Here is a 17,582-nt window from a genome sequence, read left to right as displayed (position 1 = left end):
AAAGAGTTCATGTTTCAGCAATCAATAAAAGTGTTTCAAATTTAAAATGATCCTTAACGATTTGCATGACAATGAAGGAATATATTGCTACTGCTGAGTGAAGTGTTTTGTGGTACAGTAGGATTACATGAGATCTCACAAACTAAAATCTGCGGTCATAGATTTACCATAATCTTATCACAGCATTTCCATAATCACATTAGCATAATCAATTAACAATAGCTTTTGAACACGCAAATGGCAAATATATTATGCATAGAGTTCTTTCAAAAATATTTATTAGGATGAACAAACAAAAAGCAAGAGAACTATCATATGACACACAAAAAAAATACAGACCCACAGCTGGAAGAAAACGAATGCAAAACAGAAGCAGCTAGACAGTATGTTGACTATACAATACCAGAATACAATGCATTTTAAGTGCATTCAAATTCTTGCACAAGCTGCCACGTTGCACCAGATTTCAGCCACACATTCAGTCCTGCTACTGCCCCTTCAAAACCAGTAAATGCCATATGTAGCAAATTAGCCATGCCTTGAAGCAAAACATCCCACTTTCTTCATGTTGCTGTCAGCTCAAGCTTAATTTAACGATGTATGTTCCTGCTGAGTCATGTATTTGTCCGTTTGGACCGATTTCTGGGTCTTCTCCTCTGTTAACTGGTCCTCACCCTGTTTCTGCTTGCTGAACATGCCTTTGTACAGTGCCTTCTCTTTCTGGTAGTCTTGGCTGAGTCTCTCCTCCACTCGCTGCAGCTGTTTCTTTACATCAGGATCTGAGAAATGCAGAACAGGAATATATGAATGTCTCATATCCAGTCAAATCACTGACATAGACTTTGAATGCAGATATGAAACAGCAGTTCAACTGAAGGCTGCAGAGTAGGGGTTTTTGATCTTAATAATTCTTAAGAAAATGGATGCATCCGCAAAATGTAATAAAATAACCATGCTGCATTACGTAATAGGCACCCATGCTGTAATCCCTTGAGAAAATTGTAGCCCTGGCAGAATAATACTTTAGAAGACCATTAGTTCCCAACCTTTATCTAAGGGGACTTTTTCTATGTCACATGCTTTCTGACACCACATTTAAATGTATGCACATGTACACTTCATTTAATATGACAAGGCAACAGAAAAGCCTTTTAAGCAAAAAATAAGCTTGAAAAAATTAAAGTTTGGTGGAATGTTTGGTTATTAACTTATCAAAATATCAGCCAAGATATTGTTATTGGTAACCCTGTGTTTGGCTTTTTTAGCAAGTAGTTTTATATCAAATCATAAGATGGCATTGTGAATATCATTGCACAATTTCAATCATGCTTTGAATTTTCCCTGATTCTGTGTGGCATTTAACCATGCTTATACATGACACGTTCTTGCTATTAAATATAGCTAAAGGTACAGAAGAGAATGCAGGGGTCCTGTGACATGTTTTTGAACTATTTTTAACTTGACTTTGCACATGGCATCAGACGGAATGCAGTCAGTTAACGACCCACTGCTCTTTTGATTTTTTTCTCAGCTAGACATCTGATTATATCATAATAATGAAAATTTGTCAAACTGAATTCAACAAAATCAATTAGTTCCCCTAAACTCAACTTGGTGACCCCTAGGAGAGCTCTGGTGCAGGTTGGGAAAAGATGATATATGCAAGAAAGGTGGGATGTGGTTTGTTTTTACCATTAGGTTTTCCCCTGCTGGCCTGGATGAGGTAATGTCGAGCAGTCTGAGCATCACCCAGCTGTAATGAGGCCACTCCAGCTCTGTAGAGGGCCTTAATGTCAGCTGACCTCCATCTGAGCACTTTCAGACTGTACTCTAACACACGGGCATAGTCCACCACCTGTCGCTGTAGCAAACATGCTGTGAAACAGAAATATGTTAAGAGGAGAATGCTTTCCCAAATAAGATTTATAAACACTAATATTCAAAACTTTGCGGTAAGTAAGATTTTTGAAAGAAGTCTCATGCACACAAAAAACTGAAATATTGCAAAATACTATTAACATTTCAAATACATTTTAAAATGTTATTTATTCCTGTGAAGGCAGAATTTTCAGCAGTCATTACTCCAGTCTTCATGGTCACATTGTCTACTAAGGCAATTTGCTGCTCAAGAAACATTTCTTATCATCATTAATGGTGAAAACAGTTGTGCTGCATATTTTTGTATGAAAGTGTGATGTGTTTTTCTGAGGAATATTTGATGAGTAGAAAGTTCAAAAGAACAGTATTTATTTGAAATGGAAATCTTTTGAAAGATTATATAAATGCCTTACTGTCACTTTTGAGTCCTTGCTGAATACAAGTATAAAGTGTGGAATGGTAGAAGATTAATGCTAAAGCAAGATCTCTCCTGTTATGGGTTATCATGAGATCAAGGACAAAGTCCACACCATTTTGTTTCCCATTTCTCATTATGATTAATTGCTATGGTTAAAAGTTTTAATGTGGTCAATAATGATGAGGTTCCAGCAAAAAGTGAAAGCAAATAACAGGATCCTAGTTGTGGGGGTAAGATGATGGTGAAATAGATGGACACTTATGCTGAGATAGACAAAAATGGAGGTTTCAAACCAATAGGAAATGAAAGTGAAGTGTGGCCAAGTATGATGGGAGCAACGGCTCTGTTTTTGGTAAAACATGATTTTGACGACTTCATTAAGTTTTGTTTTATAGAAAACTCTATTTAAAAGATTTTCGTTTTGTATTAATTTGTGTCTTAATTTTGATCAATGTTTTATCAATTAGTTGCCTGTAATTATATCTTAATAAATAAGAAGCAAATATATGTAATAAGGCGCAGGCACAATCACTTGCATTGCATGTGAACTAAACTCAGCGTGTGCCTCACAGATTTGAGAAAAATAGGATATATGTTACAGAAAGCTTGAAATGTCTTCTTTTAAACTAAATTATTCAAACCAAAATAAATGGGCTACTCTCTGATGATGTAATCCATATGTAATATGCATTTCTCTCTGGCGTTCATGGCGAGTCTGCATCAGAGTATGTGAGTGGAGTGGAGCGGCAACAATTTCCCCTCCGCGCTCAGAGCATTTAATAATCACTCCGCTCCAGCTCCGCTCCGGGTTCACAATTTCCCGCTCCCGCTCCACTCCGCGCTCAGTGATACCAGAAACACCGCTCCGCCTTCGCTCCGTGGCTAAAGTATTTCAGTATGTTTGAAATGTTATGTTCATAACATAGCCTATATTAAAATAAAAAATAAAATAACAGGAGAGTTTCAAAGTGGCTTAGGCTATTGTGTGCAAACTTTTTTTTCCTACCACATGCCAAACTAATAACATGGATGTCAGCATTAATATAATTACTGTATTCTGCTGTGCAAATTTTGTTTGTGATGAAAATAACAGTACATTTTTATTTTATCTACAGATCAATGCATTTCTTACAGATTTCTGCTCATTCAAAATCAGATACAGATGAAGTAACACTGTAAGATCACATTTGTTTGAATGCATTATTGCGAAAGTGATTGCGTGTGAATGTGCTGTAACTGTTTAAATCATGCTTTGACCCGAAAATATTCAGTAAAAGGAACAGACAAACTCCTTGAGAACTAACTTTTAACTTCCCGCTTGGCTATTGTCGTCATTGTAACCTTCTGATTTGAGAGATCCATCTGTATCAAGCTATAGTTAAATATGTTTAACGTTAATACTTGCTAAATATGCAGTTATATTACGGGCCGTTGGCATGAATTGTACTCGTGATGGAGCGGTGGTGGAGCGCTCTTGGAGCGAGTGAAAACCACAACGCTCCGACTTTTAAAAAATCCGCTCCTCGCTCCTGTCAAAATCACACCGCTCCACTCCACGCTCCGCTCCCACTCCGCTCCGCTCACATACTCTGGTCTGCATCGGCAGCTTCATATTTGCAGCAACACAGAAACACCAGTTTATTACTAAACAATTAAATGTCTCCTTGGATATTTTCGAATCAGCAGGCCATTCTGGGTTGAGTGAGAGGATCGGGATATTCAGAAATGCGCTCTGCGCTCACGAGCTCGGATCGGAATAAACCTGAGCCTCAATGTCTGCTGACCTTGCCAGAAACATAGACATAGCCAGACTAGACTATTTTAGTACAAATTATGAGCTTACTGACGTTTTTTTTTATAAATCTTGACAAAATTCTAATATATTAAGTTTTGTTGTTGTTGTTTTTTGGCCTAGTTAGTTTTGCCTACGTTCCTATGGCCCAATGACGCTACGATGAGCATTTACTGCTTTTTAAAAATGCGGGTCGGGTACAATATTTAATTTTAATTTTTTTGTGGTCCGAGTTGCGGGCGGGTTAGTTGAAAACATCGGTCTGGTGCGGGTTATTAATACACTGACCCGCGAATCACTGACACACACACACTACCGGAGCAGGGGGGCAATATTGGAGCAGTTGGGGCTTCAGTGCCTTGCTCAAGGGTCTCACACCAGTCATTGTATTGAGCGGGGAAAAGAGTGCTGGTTATTCACTCCCCCCACCGACAATCCCAATAAGAAATGAAACTATTTTATAACATTGTGCAATTATTTTTTAATTCTATAAAAAAATAATAATAATAATAATATTAAAGCCACAGATAAGAGATTGCACTGGCCAATGTATTCATGATGCTGCATGCACACTGACAGTACCAAAATTAAGGTTTACAGTAACAGATGTGATTGTTAATGCGGTATTGACACTGACACAATCCATCAACACAGTGAAAACCGGAAGCGTCACTGGATGTGCCACTGAATATAGTGGCATGTGCCAACGTCTTCCGTACATCAGATGTTATGTCTCTTAATGTTAATACTGCTACTGGAGAATAACTGATAATACGTGACCAATGACGATACCTAGCCGAGCCTGCCCAATAAAAAAACTATTTAGAAAAACATGCTTACAAATGCACTGAAAGTAGCTTTGGATAAAATGATTACATTTTAATGTTGTGCAATTCAGTACGAAAGCATTACTACCTCACACGGCCACAGTACCTTGTTTGGAAGGAATACACACCTGCTAAATTGTTATAGCAGTCTACTTGAGTGCTCCTCAGCAGGTCCTCCTGCTCCTGGCTCAGTTTAGGCACCTGAGGCACAAACCCTTGCAGGGCAGAGTTCACCTCAGTGTCCAGGCCACGGAGAACGAGCAAAGCACGATGATAACGTCCGATAGCAGTGCGCACATTCTTCTCCCGGTAGAATGCATTCCCCTCCATCTTTAACCGAATGGCCTCCTGGAGCTGCGACTCCAAACGGGAACCAGATGATCCTCCAGTGGCTCCCAAACATGAAGATGCACCGGCCTCTGCCTCTGACCCATCCTCCCCTGCAGTAGGATCGAAAACCTGCCACACATATCCAATGCCACAAGAGTTGACAACACAAAACTACAGCACTATTAACCCTTAATGTAGTCACAGCTTCTGCACCAGGAGACCAGTATGTCAATTAATTATATGCTGGTTTTAGAAGATGTAGAAAGGTCTTCCATCCTGGTAATGCCAAACCAGTGCATCTGGTCTTCCAGTACATCCCTCAGACCATCTCAACCTAAGACCAGCAAAACAACTGAGGCTGGTTTTCCCAACAGGACACTGATCACTTTCATCTTCATCCATGCCACTTTAAACGGTTACTAATAAATAAATCAAATCAAACATGCTCATAAAATCTACGTAGGCACATATAACAGTTCATGACATTAAAAAAAGGTCGTAACCTTTTGAAACCAAAACATAATTTCAACGGTTTTGAACTGCGCCCAGCACAGCATGCATGCAGTTTATCCTAGCTTTTATCACCTATAAAAGGAAACAACCAGCCAAGTATATATATATATATTTTTTACCTTTTCGTCCATTGCGTTTTAAAGGTTTTAAAATGGTTGATTAGAAGCCAGTTTAGTGAAGAAAATATTGTTGGGACGCTAAAGAAACAAATCTTTGACACTCTTCTTCGTGGTTGTTATGGCGTCAGCGTGGCATGTGGCGACACTCCCCCCTACCGGAGGAATCCTAATAGTGATAGTGCAACATCTACAGCTCCAAGACCTCAGTGAATTAATCATTCAAAGAAAAAACAAAACAAATACTTCACATGTAACAAACAAGGACACACACACACACACACACACAACACACAAAAACAACAAAGAAACCACACGAATATATGTATATATACAAATTAAGTATTACATTAAAATGATGTATGAACAATGTGAAATAGATTTATATAAGCAAACTTTAATGAATAAACAAATAAATAAAAACGGAAAACACTGAAAAGTACAGAAATGTTATTCCTCATAAATAGCTGGCTATAACATTTCTTATATTGTTTCGGAAGTCTGTAACATTTTTTATTAGTTAAATAAAGAGATGTTATTGAGTATAATTTTAAAAGTTTGAAAAATGCGTTAATTTCTACCTGGCCTTCAAATTTGAGGTATCAAACGTCAACTTTTCTTTATATTTATTTTAAAAGCTGGTGGGTGTAAAATATCTGTTGCATTTTTGGTGATTGCAATGTGGGTAACGCAGTTAACAACAATTAGGATAAGGTTTGTTTTAGAGACATAATGGTTGACCCATTTTCAGCTATGATTTTCAGCAGCGCTGATCCACTGACCGAGTTACGTTTTAATGGGGCGTGGCTCTGCTTTTAACATGGAAAACACCCACTTTTACTGACATTTTTGATCAAATGTCAATTAAATATTTAAATCAGTTACATGCATATTTGATAATTTTTTTTTTTTTTTTTTATAAAACCAGTTTATGTTGGATCTCTATTATAGTTGCGCGTTTCGTGAGAATCGTGTGAGAGTGCGTCACAGAGCAGAGCCGAACAGTTGTGTAACATCGTCCCGCCGCAGGAGGAGGAGTCCCGACAAACTCAAGCGCTGTAAAATTCCACTTAGTATATATAGTTTACATTTGCAGGTACACTGTCGAAAACAAACGTCGAGATTCCAGCAGGGATCGTTAGGTTACGCTCTTCCACCACAGGCTGAAACTGATCTTCGAGTCCATGGAGCTGGACCGGCGGCTGCTGCTGGCTCACTGCGCCGCCCACACCCTGTCCGTCATAGCGGGACTCCTGGTGGTCGTGCCGCTCGCTTTAAACGGGTCCGCTTTCAAGGGAAGGTGCGCGCTGTTTAGTCAAGGCTTCTGGAGGACGGAGAACCTCACGGTGGGTCAGGAAGAGCCCAGAACGGTCACTCATTTGGTGGTGCAACAATGGGGTCCATTAGCGGCGTGCCAGTTCGCCACATTCGTCGGTGTGTTCACCGTGTTGTACGGAGCCGTTCAGGGCTGGAGGAGTCTGTTCTACCTCCACCGGCGTCATGACGAGTGAGTCTCACTAATCTGACAACAAGACATTTGAATGCTACATTCGTTAATGGTACAATTTCTTATCTGTGTAACTGCAGAAACTAGTAATGGCATATTTTATGAATTAATAAAATTAAATCAAACTTATAAAAATAATATAAGCTAAAATTAAAATAATTTTAAATAGTTATATATGTATTCAACTTAATGCTATTTAATACTTGAGTATATCAAAGAAATTGACCTAAATATTTTATAATAGTTCAATATAAAATGTTATATTTAATTATAATAATTATGCTTAAACATTTTAAATATTAAATTATTTAATGTTTTAATGAGTAAATGATGTAAAACAATTATAAGTACAATATATAAACATGCATTATTCTGTATATATTTGAAATATATTATTCAATAAATTGTCTTTTTAATACTTAAATATTATATTAATTATATATAGAGTGAGATAAATATGCTTTTAAAATTTGTGTATATTAAGTAATATTTCAATAAAAGTTTTATATTATATATAAGTTTTAATTGTGTGATCCATTGTTTTTATTATTTTCCTGCAGCACGCTGTTCTCTGCCTTCCTCACGCTGCTGCTGAGTCTGTGTGTGTTCTTCCTCTCTGGAGGGGCCAGCGTTACTCTCACCCTGGGCCTGGTGTCCTGGTGCAACACTGTTACAGACCACAACACCAGATCCTACAGGTACACACAGCTTTAAATATATAAGCTGATGTGAAGATTGTTTGTGTAGCACTTACATATACATATCGCTTCAAAGCAGCTTTAGAGACTTGATTAATATTATGATCTAAAACATAAAATGCATGCTGAAGTCATATTTAAAAAATACAATGCATACTGTTGAATGCACATGTTTCAGGAACGAATGAAATAACTACATAATGTTGTAAGACAGTGATGTATTTAATGATTCTCTGTCTCTGCAGTTGTGCTGAGTCACAGTCTGTTCCTCTTTATCTGGACGTTGAGACATCCTCTTTCTACTCTGAGCTCAATTGTGCGCAGGTAAAGGAGCAACTGAAGTAACTTGTTTTTCGTTTTGAAATATGTGGCTCAGTTCAACAAAACATTCATATTTTTTTACATGGTAAAATTGTGTCTCTCTTTTTGCAGATCTCTCTGTGGTGTGTAACAGCTTTGTGGTTGGCTCACTCTATTCTGTCCTTCCTGAGGCTCTATCATTCTCACAGTCAGCAGATCAGCAGACCGTGTTTATCCAGGGAGAAGGAGCTCCTCCTGGGCCAAACTCAAGTGGAGTGTCCCATTCATCATCCACATCCACACTCGCACCCCTCAAACACTCCCAGTGTTTTTATTTAGTGTTCACAGAAGTTGCACTTTGAGGTTGCTCGAAGGCCAGTTTTATTGATTTGCAAGAAGGAACAAGAAGACAGGACAAGATTAGCATAAAATGGAATTAACTTCTAATCTAAAAACAAACAAACAAACAAACAACACAAGTCTCATGCATGTTACACAAAGAATATTCTCAGTAATCGGAATTAGCCTGGGTTTTATCTATTTGTTACTTTTTTTCAATGCATTTGTTGAGAAGTTTTTTCATGTAGCTTAGTGCTTACGTTGAGGTCAAATGTTTTGTGTTCACCCATTTACAACCTTTCCATAACAAATGTCAGAGGATTCTAATATATAAAATATATTGCACTATTAATGCATTGCTCTTGCATATGCAAGATATCATCTAACTTTATATGTTTAGCCATATAATGTGAATTTTAAGTCAATGGTAAGGAAAGACTAGCCCGTTGCATGTGCTGTGAATGGATACGAGTACAGCGTGACTTTTTGCATACTGAATGGTACTGTCACTCAAACCAGACATTCTCTTTCTAATCCGATGAAGGTTTCTTATATGAAGCTGTTTGTGTTGATGCAGGCTCCTGGTTCAAAATCTACTTTTTCTGGATATTGCATTGCTTCATTTATGTGATAGAAATTCAGAGCCAAAGACAAGTTGGAAAAACATGATGTGGAATGTGGCTAATCTGTATTGAATCCTGAACCTTTGACCTGGAGGATTGTTGTGAAACACAAACAGTTGAATAAGAAGCAGGAGAGAGATGAGAGAGAAATGTTCATTTATGGCTTGGAAATGTGATGATGCGTGTTATACACTGCTGTTTGTATCCATTATGTCCTATTTATAAACTCTTTTCACTTGAGTAAAGGTAATAGAACATGCTTTGATGTCTTGATATTAAGTTGGTGAACTTTATTGTGTATTTTAAGCAAAATAATTACTAAGATAAAATGTTCAACTTAAATGGTAAACTCATGGTAAAAGCAAAAAGAGCAAACAAAAGAAAATATAACAAAATAATGTTATTAAATTAATTAAATGTTAATACCACACCATAAAAAATTATCAGTTTAAACAGACCACATTTTTGACTCAAAAATAGTAAAATTTTCAAACATATATTTGTGTGTCCATATTGCAATAGAAATTGTTTTTAAAAGTTAATACTTAAGGACTAAAACTCTGTACAAGTACACATAACATTTTTTTTCTTCTTCAGGGATTTGGAAAGTGTGACATGCAACTAAACACAACGTTAACTGCAATTACATTTTCATTAGTGCATTCATATAATACAATAATTAAACATTTAAAACAGCACCAACTATTCATTATTCATAATTTGTTTGATCAGCATGAATATAATATTTATTAATATATAAAATCATTTAATATAAGGCCATGTTTCCTCCCTGTCATAGCTGTCAGTAAAATGGCAAATACAGTAATTATTACTTTATAAACAGTTCTGTAAAACTGATAAATGGCTCCAGTGGCGTCATGCACTCATGATTTTTGAGGGGGCACGCACGTGTGAATCTTATTGTTTTTCACCTTTATAGTTTGTTACTTGATCTATAATTTGTGATGGGCAAAGTAGACTAATACTTCAATCTATTAACTACCCATAAAAACCTGTCTTATTACTTACGGTAAGTCCCAGATATGGGTGTCATACCTTAAAATATTTTTAATACGATTCACTTTGTATTTAACGTTGTTAATTATAACATTTATTTTACAGGGAGCAAAGAGCATTTAAATGATCAAAGAACATTTTCATTCTGTCTAGCCAGAGTTCAGGCACTCTCAAAAACTCCCATTTAAATCACTGAAGCTTTTTAGACTGTGAAATGAAGATCTTGTTCTCACATCTGCACTTTGTTGTTTCTTGAATTCAGTCAGCGAGCGAGTGAACAAAACACCGCATTCAGGCAAGGACTCATCTGAACGTCTCTGATTGGCCATTGCATTCATAAGCTCAACAGAATGGTGTGTGACTGGTTATAATGCAGCGCTGTACAAACGCATCGGTCTCTGGCTCAGTGCCAGCCAAAGCACGAGCACAGATTTTAATGTAGCTGCACTGAATGATCTAATCAAACCGGTGTAAATTGATCAAATATAAAAAATATTATTTGCCTATTTATTGTCTTTAGGAAGCTGCATTCAAAATTTACTTGGCTCAGAAATCTGAGGGGGCACGTGCCCCCATCACTCTGAATGGGCATGACGCCTCTGAATGGCTCAGCGGTTCGGTAAAAAGGTTAGCTGGTTACTATTGCTCAGAATACAGTTTTTTCCTCAATACAGTTTGCAGTTATCCTACACATCCTTGGCAATCTTAGACAGCTGATTAAACTTCTCTCTTTCATCACAGTCCCTTGTTGTAAGTCAGCACCTTGCAATCCGTTGCCATGGCAATTTCCGGCTCAAGGTGAGATGCCTCGATCTGTTAGAGCAAAAAACGATTAGCAAGCAGTTCCCTGCTAAAATATTATTCAAAGCACACACAGACGAAAAGATTAATGGCAAGAGGTCGACAGACAAAATGAAAACTGCTGCAGCAAATGTTTGCAGTAGAGGAAGAGGGGAAGTGATGCAGGTGTTGCTGCAGTACCTCTGACATCTGTGGGAAGAGACTGATCGCCAGCGGCAAGGACAGACCAAAGACGGCCAGACATACTAAACTGTGCACAGGCAGCATCATCCTGCGATGGGCCTGCATCAGAGGAAGCCTGGTCCAGGACAGCGAGAACAGACTCTCATGACTGTGATATTTTAGCTACTTAACAATAATTGAATTATCATTTCAATAATTAATTACAAGTAAAATAATAATTCATTCATAAGTATAATTAATCAAATACATATATATATATACACACATATATATATATATATATATATATATATATATATATATATATATATATATATATATATATATATATATATATATATATATATATAACATAATAAATTATTAGTAATTATAATTAATAATGATTCCAATTCAGAAATTAATTTAAATGCAAATGAAGCAAAAATAACTCCATACTTTTCCAAGAAGGCCATTATGATTGGTGGAAGGACGAAGATTGGCAGTGGTAGCGCTACTCGCGTTAGTGCTGTTTCTATCAGTGCCTGATAAAAAAAATAAATAAAAAAATAAATAAATAAATAAAAAGTCTACTTATGACGTAAGGAAGATAATAACTTTTGTAAATTCACGTAACAACGTGGCTAGTAAGAATACAATTTTGACTATTTTTAATTAGCTAATATTTTTAATTAACTATTTTAGCTTTACTTGCATTGATTTGAAAATAAAACAATTAACAAAAAACATTTAAAGCAAAAAATGTACGCACATGTTTGGCAGCTATCCGTGAGGATCCCACTACATTCCCGTTGCGGTCTAGCACATCTATTCCCTCAGACAGCTCGTTGTGTCTCATTAGAGCCACGTTACAGATGTTCGCACTGGCTGAGAAACAAAACATGACATCCAGTTTCTGTGAAAGGTCATTTGTTCATCGTAATTATATATAATAATATTACTAATTTACTTTATCATTGATCAAATAAATCAGTTGAAGGCACAAGAGACTTCTTTCAAAAACATTAAGACTACCGGTAAATCTTACTGCCTTCAAACTTTTGAATGTGTTGTGCTTTCATTCTGACAGCAGGGGGAGCTTCACACAATACAGAGTGAGGGACTGAGTCATTACCTACAGTTACATACCAACAGCAGGGAACGGGATGAACCTCTGTATGAACAGTCTGGTGGCAGGGTTAAATTTGCTGGATTTCTCGATAAGTACATTCAGTCCCACCTACAGTAAGACAATATTACATTACTAAGTAAAACATTACTTAAGATGTTATGCAAGTAGAACACTATTACCCCTAAGGGCTGTTAAACATTTTATAATCACAATGAAATGTTCTAAAAAATTATTTTCATATCAGACAGACATTTTAAGGGAGGAAACATTTATACACAGCTTATTTAGAGGTCATGACGCAATGACAAACATTGACATTTAAAAAATAAAACTGAACAAAACTTGAACACCACTGACTTACTGCAATAGAAACAGCACTGGTGACGGCACCCATATATCCCTGAATAAACTTTGAGGTTGGTGTTGGCTAAAAATAATGTTTGGGGAAAAAACAATCATCAACATCCAGGTGCAGCAAATGTAGCACAGACCGTTGTGCAAAGAAAAAACACTCTGAGGTTGTGAACTACAGTCAGATGCAGAACAGATGTCTGGCCCTCGGGACAAAACAATGATCATTCAAATGGAATCGAGCAGAAGAAACGCTTCAATGAATGACCATCTACAGCTGCATTGCAATAGTTAAACCATAAAAACCTGACCTGGTTTAAGAGTACTTTTCAGACCGTACCTTTGTGGCATTGCGGTTGGAGTAGTTCACACAAGCGTTGTGACTCTGGTTCAGCCACTGTAATAGAGAAATTCCTGATTAGCCTGACAGTCACTTGAAGTATTGCTTGATTATTGCTGAATTCCTCTTTCAGATAATGACTGATTTGATTTTCTATGAAGTCAGCTTCTGGTAAAAGTCAAATAAATATACAGAAAATCTAATTAATTAGGACAAATTTAGTCTGATATTTATTTCTAAATGTAACACAGTGGCTCTCGGGATACTGACGGCACAGAGCCAGCCTTTAGGCTTCCTGGCACTGAGGCACTCAAATGATGGGAACAAGCCACTTTACCTGCCAGAACACTGTAGAGGCCAAAGTCTGGTTTGGAAGGAGAAGACCAACAACCTGCAAGAGAGTGTACAGCAATACGCTGGTTAATAATTTACACCTATCTATAGAAACAAAGGTTTATTACAGATTTCAACACCTCTAATGCTTAGAGGATTTGGATGCATAATGACTGGCAAGGCTTCCTTTCTCTAATATTTGCTCTATCTGTGTGGCGCTTTGATCTTTTTTAATTAGCAAAAAGAAGACTTACGATTGGCGTTCCAAACGGCACATATCCTGTGAAATGCATCCAGATAAGAGAAACAGCAACAACAAATCAGAACTCAGAAATCAGGACAGAGTAAAAATAACCTCTATGGCACTCCTCACCTCATTTGCATTTGTTTGACTATTTATTACTTTAAGTTTAAACGGTGTTAGTATGGTGCAATTCTATTATTAATTTCAGGGCATGACCAAACTGCTACACACCTGCATAAATAATCACCGTTTTTGGATGTACACATCCAGAATGACATCTATAATATAAAGCTGCAGTCATAATTCCAGTTAAACTAACAAACAACAGAAAAGAAATCAGGCTCTCTATATAATTACAATGTTTTTAAAAGAAGTCTCTTATGCTGACCAAATCTGCATTTATTTGATAAAAAATGAAATGTTTATCTTTATATTTATATATATATATGTATCCTGAATAATATGTGTTAATTTCTGTCAAAAATTTTTGCACTGACACCAAAGTCAAGTTTGTTTACCTGACATGCGGAAAGGCATGAAGATCTTTTCCCCGGTGTCGGGGTGAATGATGGCCTGAAAGGAGATGAGTCGGTGACTGTAAATCATTTAAAAGTGGCAGAGAACAATGAGCACAAGACTCACCTGCTTCATCTTCTGAGCCTCCCACAGCTGAACACAAAACACAGATTGTTATAAAACACTGCACCACATGTACTATACATAAGATAGATTTCACCTGGTGATCTGTAATTCCTGGAGGAAGATTCCCTTGCTTGAAATCATCCAGGAGTTTGATACATTCTCTTAAACGACTCTATAAAAATAAAACAGAAATCCAAAGGTAACATAGGACTACAGGATTCAACTCATCCAAAATTGTAAATTAGTTGATAGGAATGAACATTCATTCTTTATAGATGCGACATAATTACAGTATATAAAAGAAAGGAAAGATCATTGTAGTTTAAAAACAATGCAACTCAGATTAACTGAATACAATTACTAGAACACAGACAAGATTTCCATACCTCTGTCACAAACAAAGTGGAAGGATCGATGATATCAATGAAATGTCTCAACCTGCCAAGAAATGTGCTCTGAGGAAGAAAAACATTCCTTCAGTTTCACAAAGTCAGAACCTAAGATAAAGAAAACATGCAAACAGGACAACCTACTCGCAGCACAAAACTTGCGGTCTTGTACCTTAAATTGTCAAGAGCTGTTCTGATTTTAGTTTAGATTTAGTCTAAAATATTTTAGGCCTGCTAAGACAACTCACTGACAGGTTGTGCAGAATGTGCTCAAAGAAGCGACGACTGCCTGCATCAACATTCCCACCGTCTCTGAACCCAGCGCAGCAATGCAAGCTCTTTTCTGAGAGACAACGAGCATGCCAAGGGTTTTCTTGGCACAAAACATGGTGTAAAAATGCAGCTTCTATCAACTGCATCTAAATTATTTATCCAGGGACAAGGCAAAAAAAATTTTTTAATTAAAGCTGAAATCCATTTTATCTTACATTATATGGTAAAGAGAGCAAGAAAAATCTGCTGATCTGACTTCAGTCGGCTAATAAAGTTTTTTCTGGGCTACACACACTTGCTTCAAAGCTGTTGCAGAGACCATGTGAGCACATGTCTGCTGGAGAAGACTTGTTAATTATGCATGTGCTTCTGCTCCCCAGAGAATATGCAACACAGTCAGCAGAGACGGAGCAGGAAGAAAACACACCCTTATCCTTAAGATACACTGATTTCACCTAAAAACAGCAGCAATAAAAAAAAGATCAGTCTGCATTAGTCACATGAACATGTGCTGGATTAGGCAATAAACCAGTTAGATTTAGATTCAAATGAAAGTGATGATAAAGACAGGGACAGACTAAATGAACACAGGCAAAAAACATTTTAGCACATATATTTTTAGAAAAATCTTGGACCAGCTTGTCAGCGGGGCAGTGATTTTTTGTTTGGTTGTATTCCCTGTAGACCCAAAGCAGACTCATTTGGGCAGCATATGGCATAATAATCTGATGAAACTCATTATTGCACCAAAAAGAACACTGAAGTATTTCATTTGGATGCGTTCAGAGCATCCAAGATTAATAAAGGGAAGGCAGATTACACCTCACCATTCTGCCCTCTATTGAAGACAAAGTAAATGTAAGGTTTTCTTAGATTAACAGCGCCGCATTTCAAACAATTCATCATGCTTAGCTATAACAGTTTGAACTCACCCTAACAAACCCAGAGGAGGACACTGATGACTGACTGACTTGATTTCAGAGTGTATATGAACCCATTCAGACACAGTATCCATTTCAGAGGAATACTTGAAAAAAGAAATCTTCTCAAATTTAGTACTGCAGTCATGATATCACTTTTTATTACATAGTTTTTATGCAATGTACACTGTAATGGACAGTGGGGCTCAATGTAAAGCAAAAAATCTGAACTCTATATTGACACAGGACTGACACATGATCTACAAATTTACCAGTCTTACAACATAACAACATTAAAAGAAAACTAAATATATATTTTAAAGAACATTTAAGCATTCAGAAATCAATTCTCAACGACTGAATTCAAGCTTTAAATCGATTAATATAGTAAATGACTTCTAAAACAACCTAAATCTACTTCATTTCTGTATTCTCTTTTTATTTTATTTTAAGTGTTCGTGACATTTTTAATCAGATCATGCGTGATTATCCAGTTGTTCAGAACCACATATGGACATCAGAACTACCTATTAAACAATACACAGTATATTCACAGAATAAATAAATTGGTCACATTTGTGATTGCATGGAACATAATTCGGGTCTGAAGGGGTTAATTGGGATGACCGCGGTGTTTCCATGGAGGCAGCAGGACTTAAATAGATGGTTATTTATTTGACCGACACGAGCGCGTGAGATCTCACTGATAACACAATTGATGAGACAATTATTTGCATTCGTTCAGCAAAATCTGGTCATATTTCAAAAGGCAAAACTGAATATCTGAGACTAGTCCATCCGATGTAGTTTTAGGAAATAAACAAAACAGGGAGGAGAGGCAGTTTTTCCAGCTTTTTAGAAAAATTATGAACTTTGATAACGTGCCACGAAATCAACGCAATACAAAAATAAAACTGACCAGTGAAATCAACAGCTTTAAAAAACAAAAAAGCAATCTTGTCCTACTCATTTCCTGCTATTTGCATTTAAAAGGAAAAGCTGTTGTGCACGCGTCTAATGGTTTAGGAGTTTCTAATATAACAGTGCCACTAAAACCTCCGTTACACTCATCACAAATTGCATCGGCCAGTTATAATGCGGTGAAGCAACGAAAAGACAACGCAAAAAGCTTGAGAAATGGGTGACTTTCGCAGTACAGTGCTGAAGCAAAGCAAAGGTATCTGCACACATTGTTTATCAACGCCCATCAAAGATGCACTTCAACATCGCGGCAAACTCTTTACCTGCTCGTAACGCGGTTTTCCCAGCTGAAACACCGGACAGGACGCAGATTCCGCCATCTCGGCAGCAGTGAGTGATGTTAAATAATAAAAAGCTCCATGAGGCGGAATTTGTAAGAATAGTCAACTCGGGTACGAAAGTGGTGAAGCAATAGCTCGCAGAGGTTCATGGGAAGTGTAGTTTCCTTTTAACTCGAGACAAAACTGATCGCAGAGCGCATTACACACCCATTACACGAAGTCTGAAGATTTATATAGCTATATATTTGTTTTCCACAATATTTAAAAATATTTAAAAATATTTGCTGACTTCGGACAACTTTGAAGTTGAGCAAAATAATTAGCATCTAAAAAATTGCCATGGTCTGCCCCAACTAGATAGCTCTTGTTGTAACC

At 37.0% G+C, this 17,582-nt stretch overlaps 3 protein-coding genes across 3 annotated transcripts; 1 reads left to right on the top strand and 2 right to left on the bottom strand.

Moving 5' to 3' along the window:
• Positions 1 to 261: 261 nt before the first annotated feature.
• Positions 262 to 6,046, bottom strand: LOC113091085 (tetratricopeptide repeat protein 9C). The gene is made up of 4 exons (XM_026256507.1): positions 5,878 to 6,046; positions 5,044 to 5,374; positions 1,693 to 1,875; positions 262 to 779 (listed from the first exon to the last, which is right to left on the bottom strand). The coding sequence occupies exons 1-4, from the start codon at positions 5,887 to 5,889 to the stop codon at positions 586 to 588; spliced, it is 720 nt and encodes a 239-aa protein (XP_026112292.1). The 5' UTR covers positions 5,890 to 6,046; the 3' UTR covers positions 262 to 585.
• Positions 6,047 to 6,467: 421 nt separating this feature from the next.
• Positions 6,468 to 9,600, top strand: LOC113091082 (transmembrane protein 179-like). The gene is made up of 4 exons (XM_026256505.1): positions 6,468 to 7,381; positions 7,942 to 8,079; positions 8,325 to 8,403; positions 8,512 to 9,600. The coding sequence occupies exons 1-4, from the start codon at positions 7,059 to 7,061 to the stop codon at positions 8,716 to 8,718; spliced, it is 747 nt and encodes a 248-aa protein (XP_026112290.1). The 5' UTR covers positions 6,468 to 7,058; the 3' UTR covers positions 8,719 to 9,600.
• Positions 9,601 to 9,818: 218 nt separating this feature from the next.
• On the bottom strand, positions 9,819 to 17,381 carry LOC113091081 (sideroflexin-5-like). The gene is made up of 14 exons (XM_026256504.1): positions 17,190 to 17,381; positions 14,750 to 14,818; positions 14,458 to 14,535; positions 14,364 to 14,390; positions 14,240 to 14,294; positions 13,732 to 13,757; positions 13,482 to 13,535; positions 13,145 to 13,201; positions 12,815 to 12,880; positions 12,471 to 12,561; positions 12,094 to 12,209; positions 11,781 to 11,866; positions 11,340 to 11,457; positions 9,819 to 11,171 (listed from the first exon to the last, which is right to left on the bottom strand). The coding sequence occupies exons 1-14, from the start codon at positions 17,244 to 17,246 to the stop codon at positions 11,094 to 11,096; spliced, it is 978 nt and encodes a 325-aa protein (XP_026112289.1). The 5' UTR covers positions 17,247 to 17,381; the 3' UTR covers positions 9,819 to 11,093.
• Between the last annotated feature and the right edge of the window lie 201 nt (positions 17,382 to 17,582).

This window comes from Carassius auratus, unplaced genomic scaffold, assembly GCF_003368295.1.
Source record: "Carassius auratus strain Wakin unplaced genomic scaffold, ASM336829v1 scaf_tig00214077, whole genome shotgun sequence".
NCBI classification, from domain to species: Eukaryota; Metazoa; Chordata; class Actinopteri; order Cypriniformes; family Cyprinidae; genus Carassius; species Carassius auratus.
The sequence above is the reverse complement of the archived record's forward strand: the minus strand, read 5'-3'. Positions and strand labels throughout refer to the sequence as shown.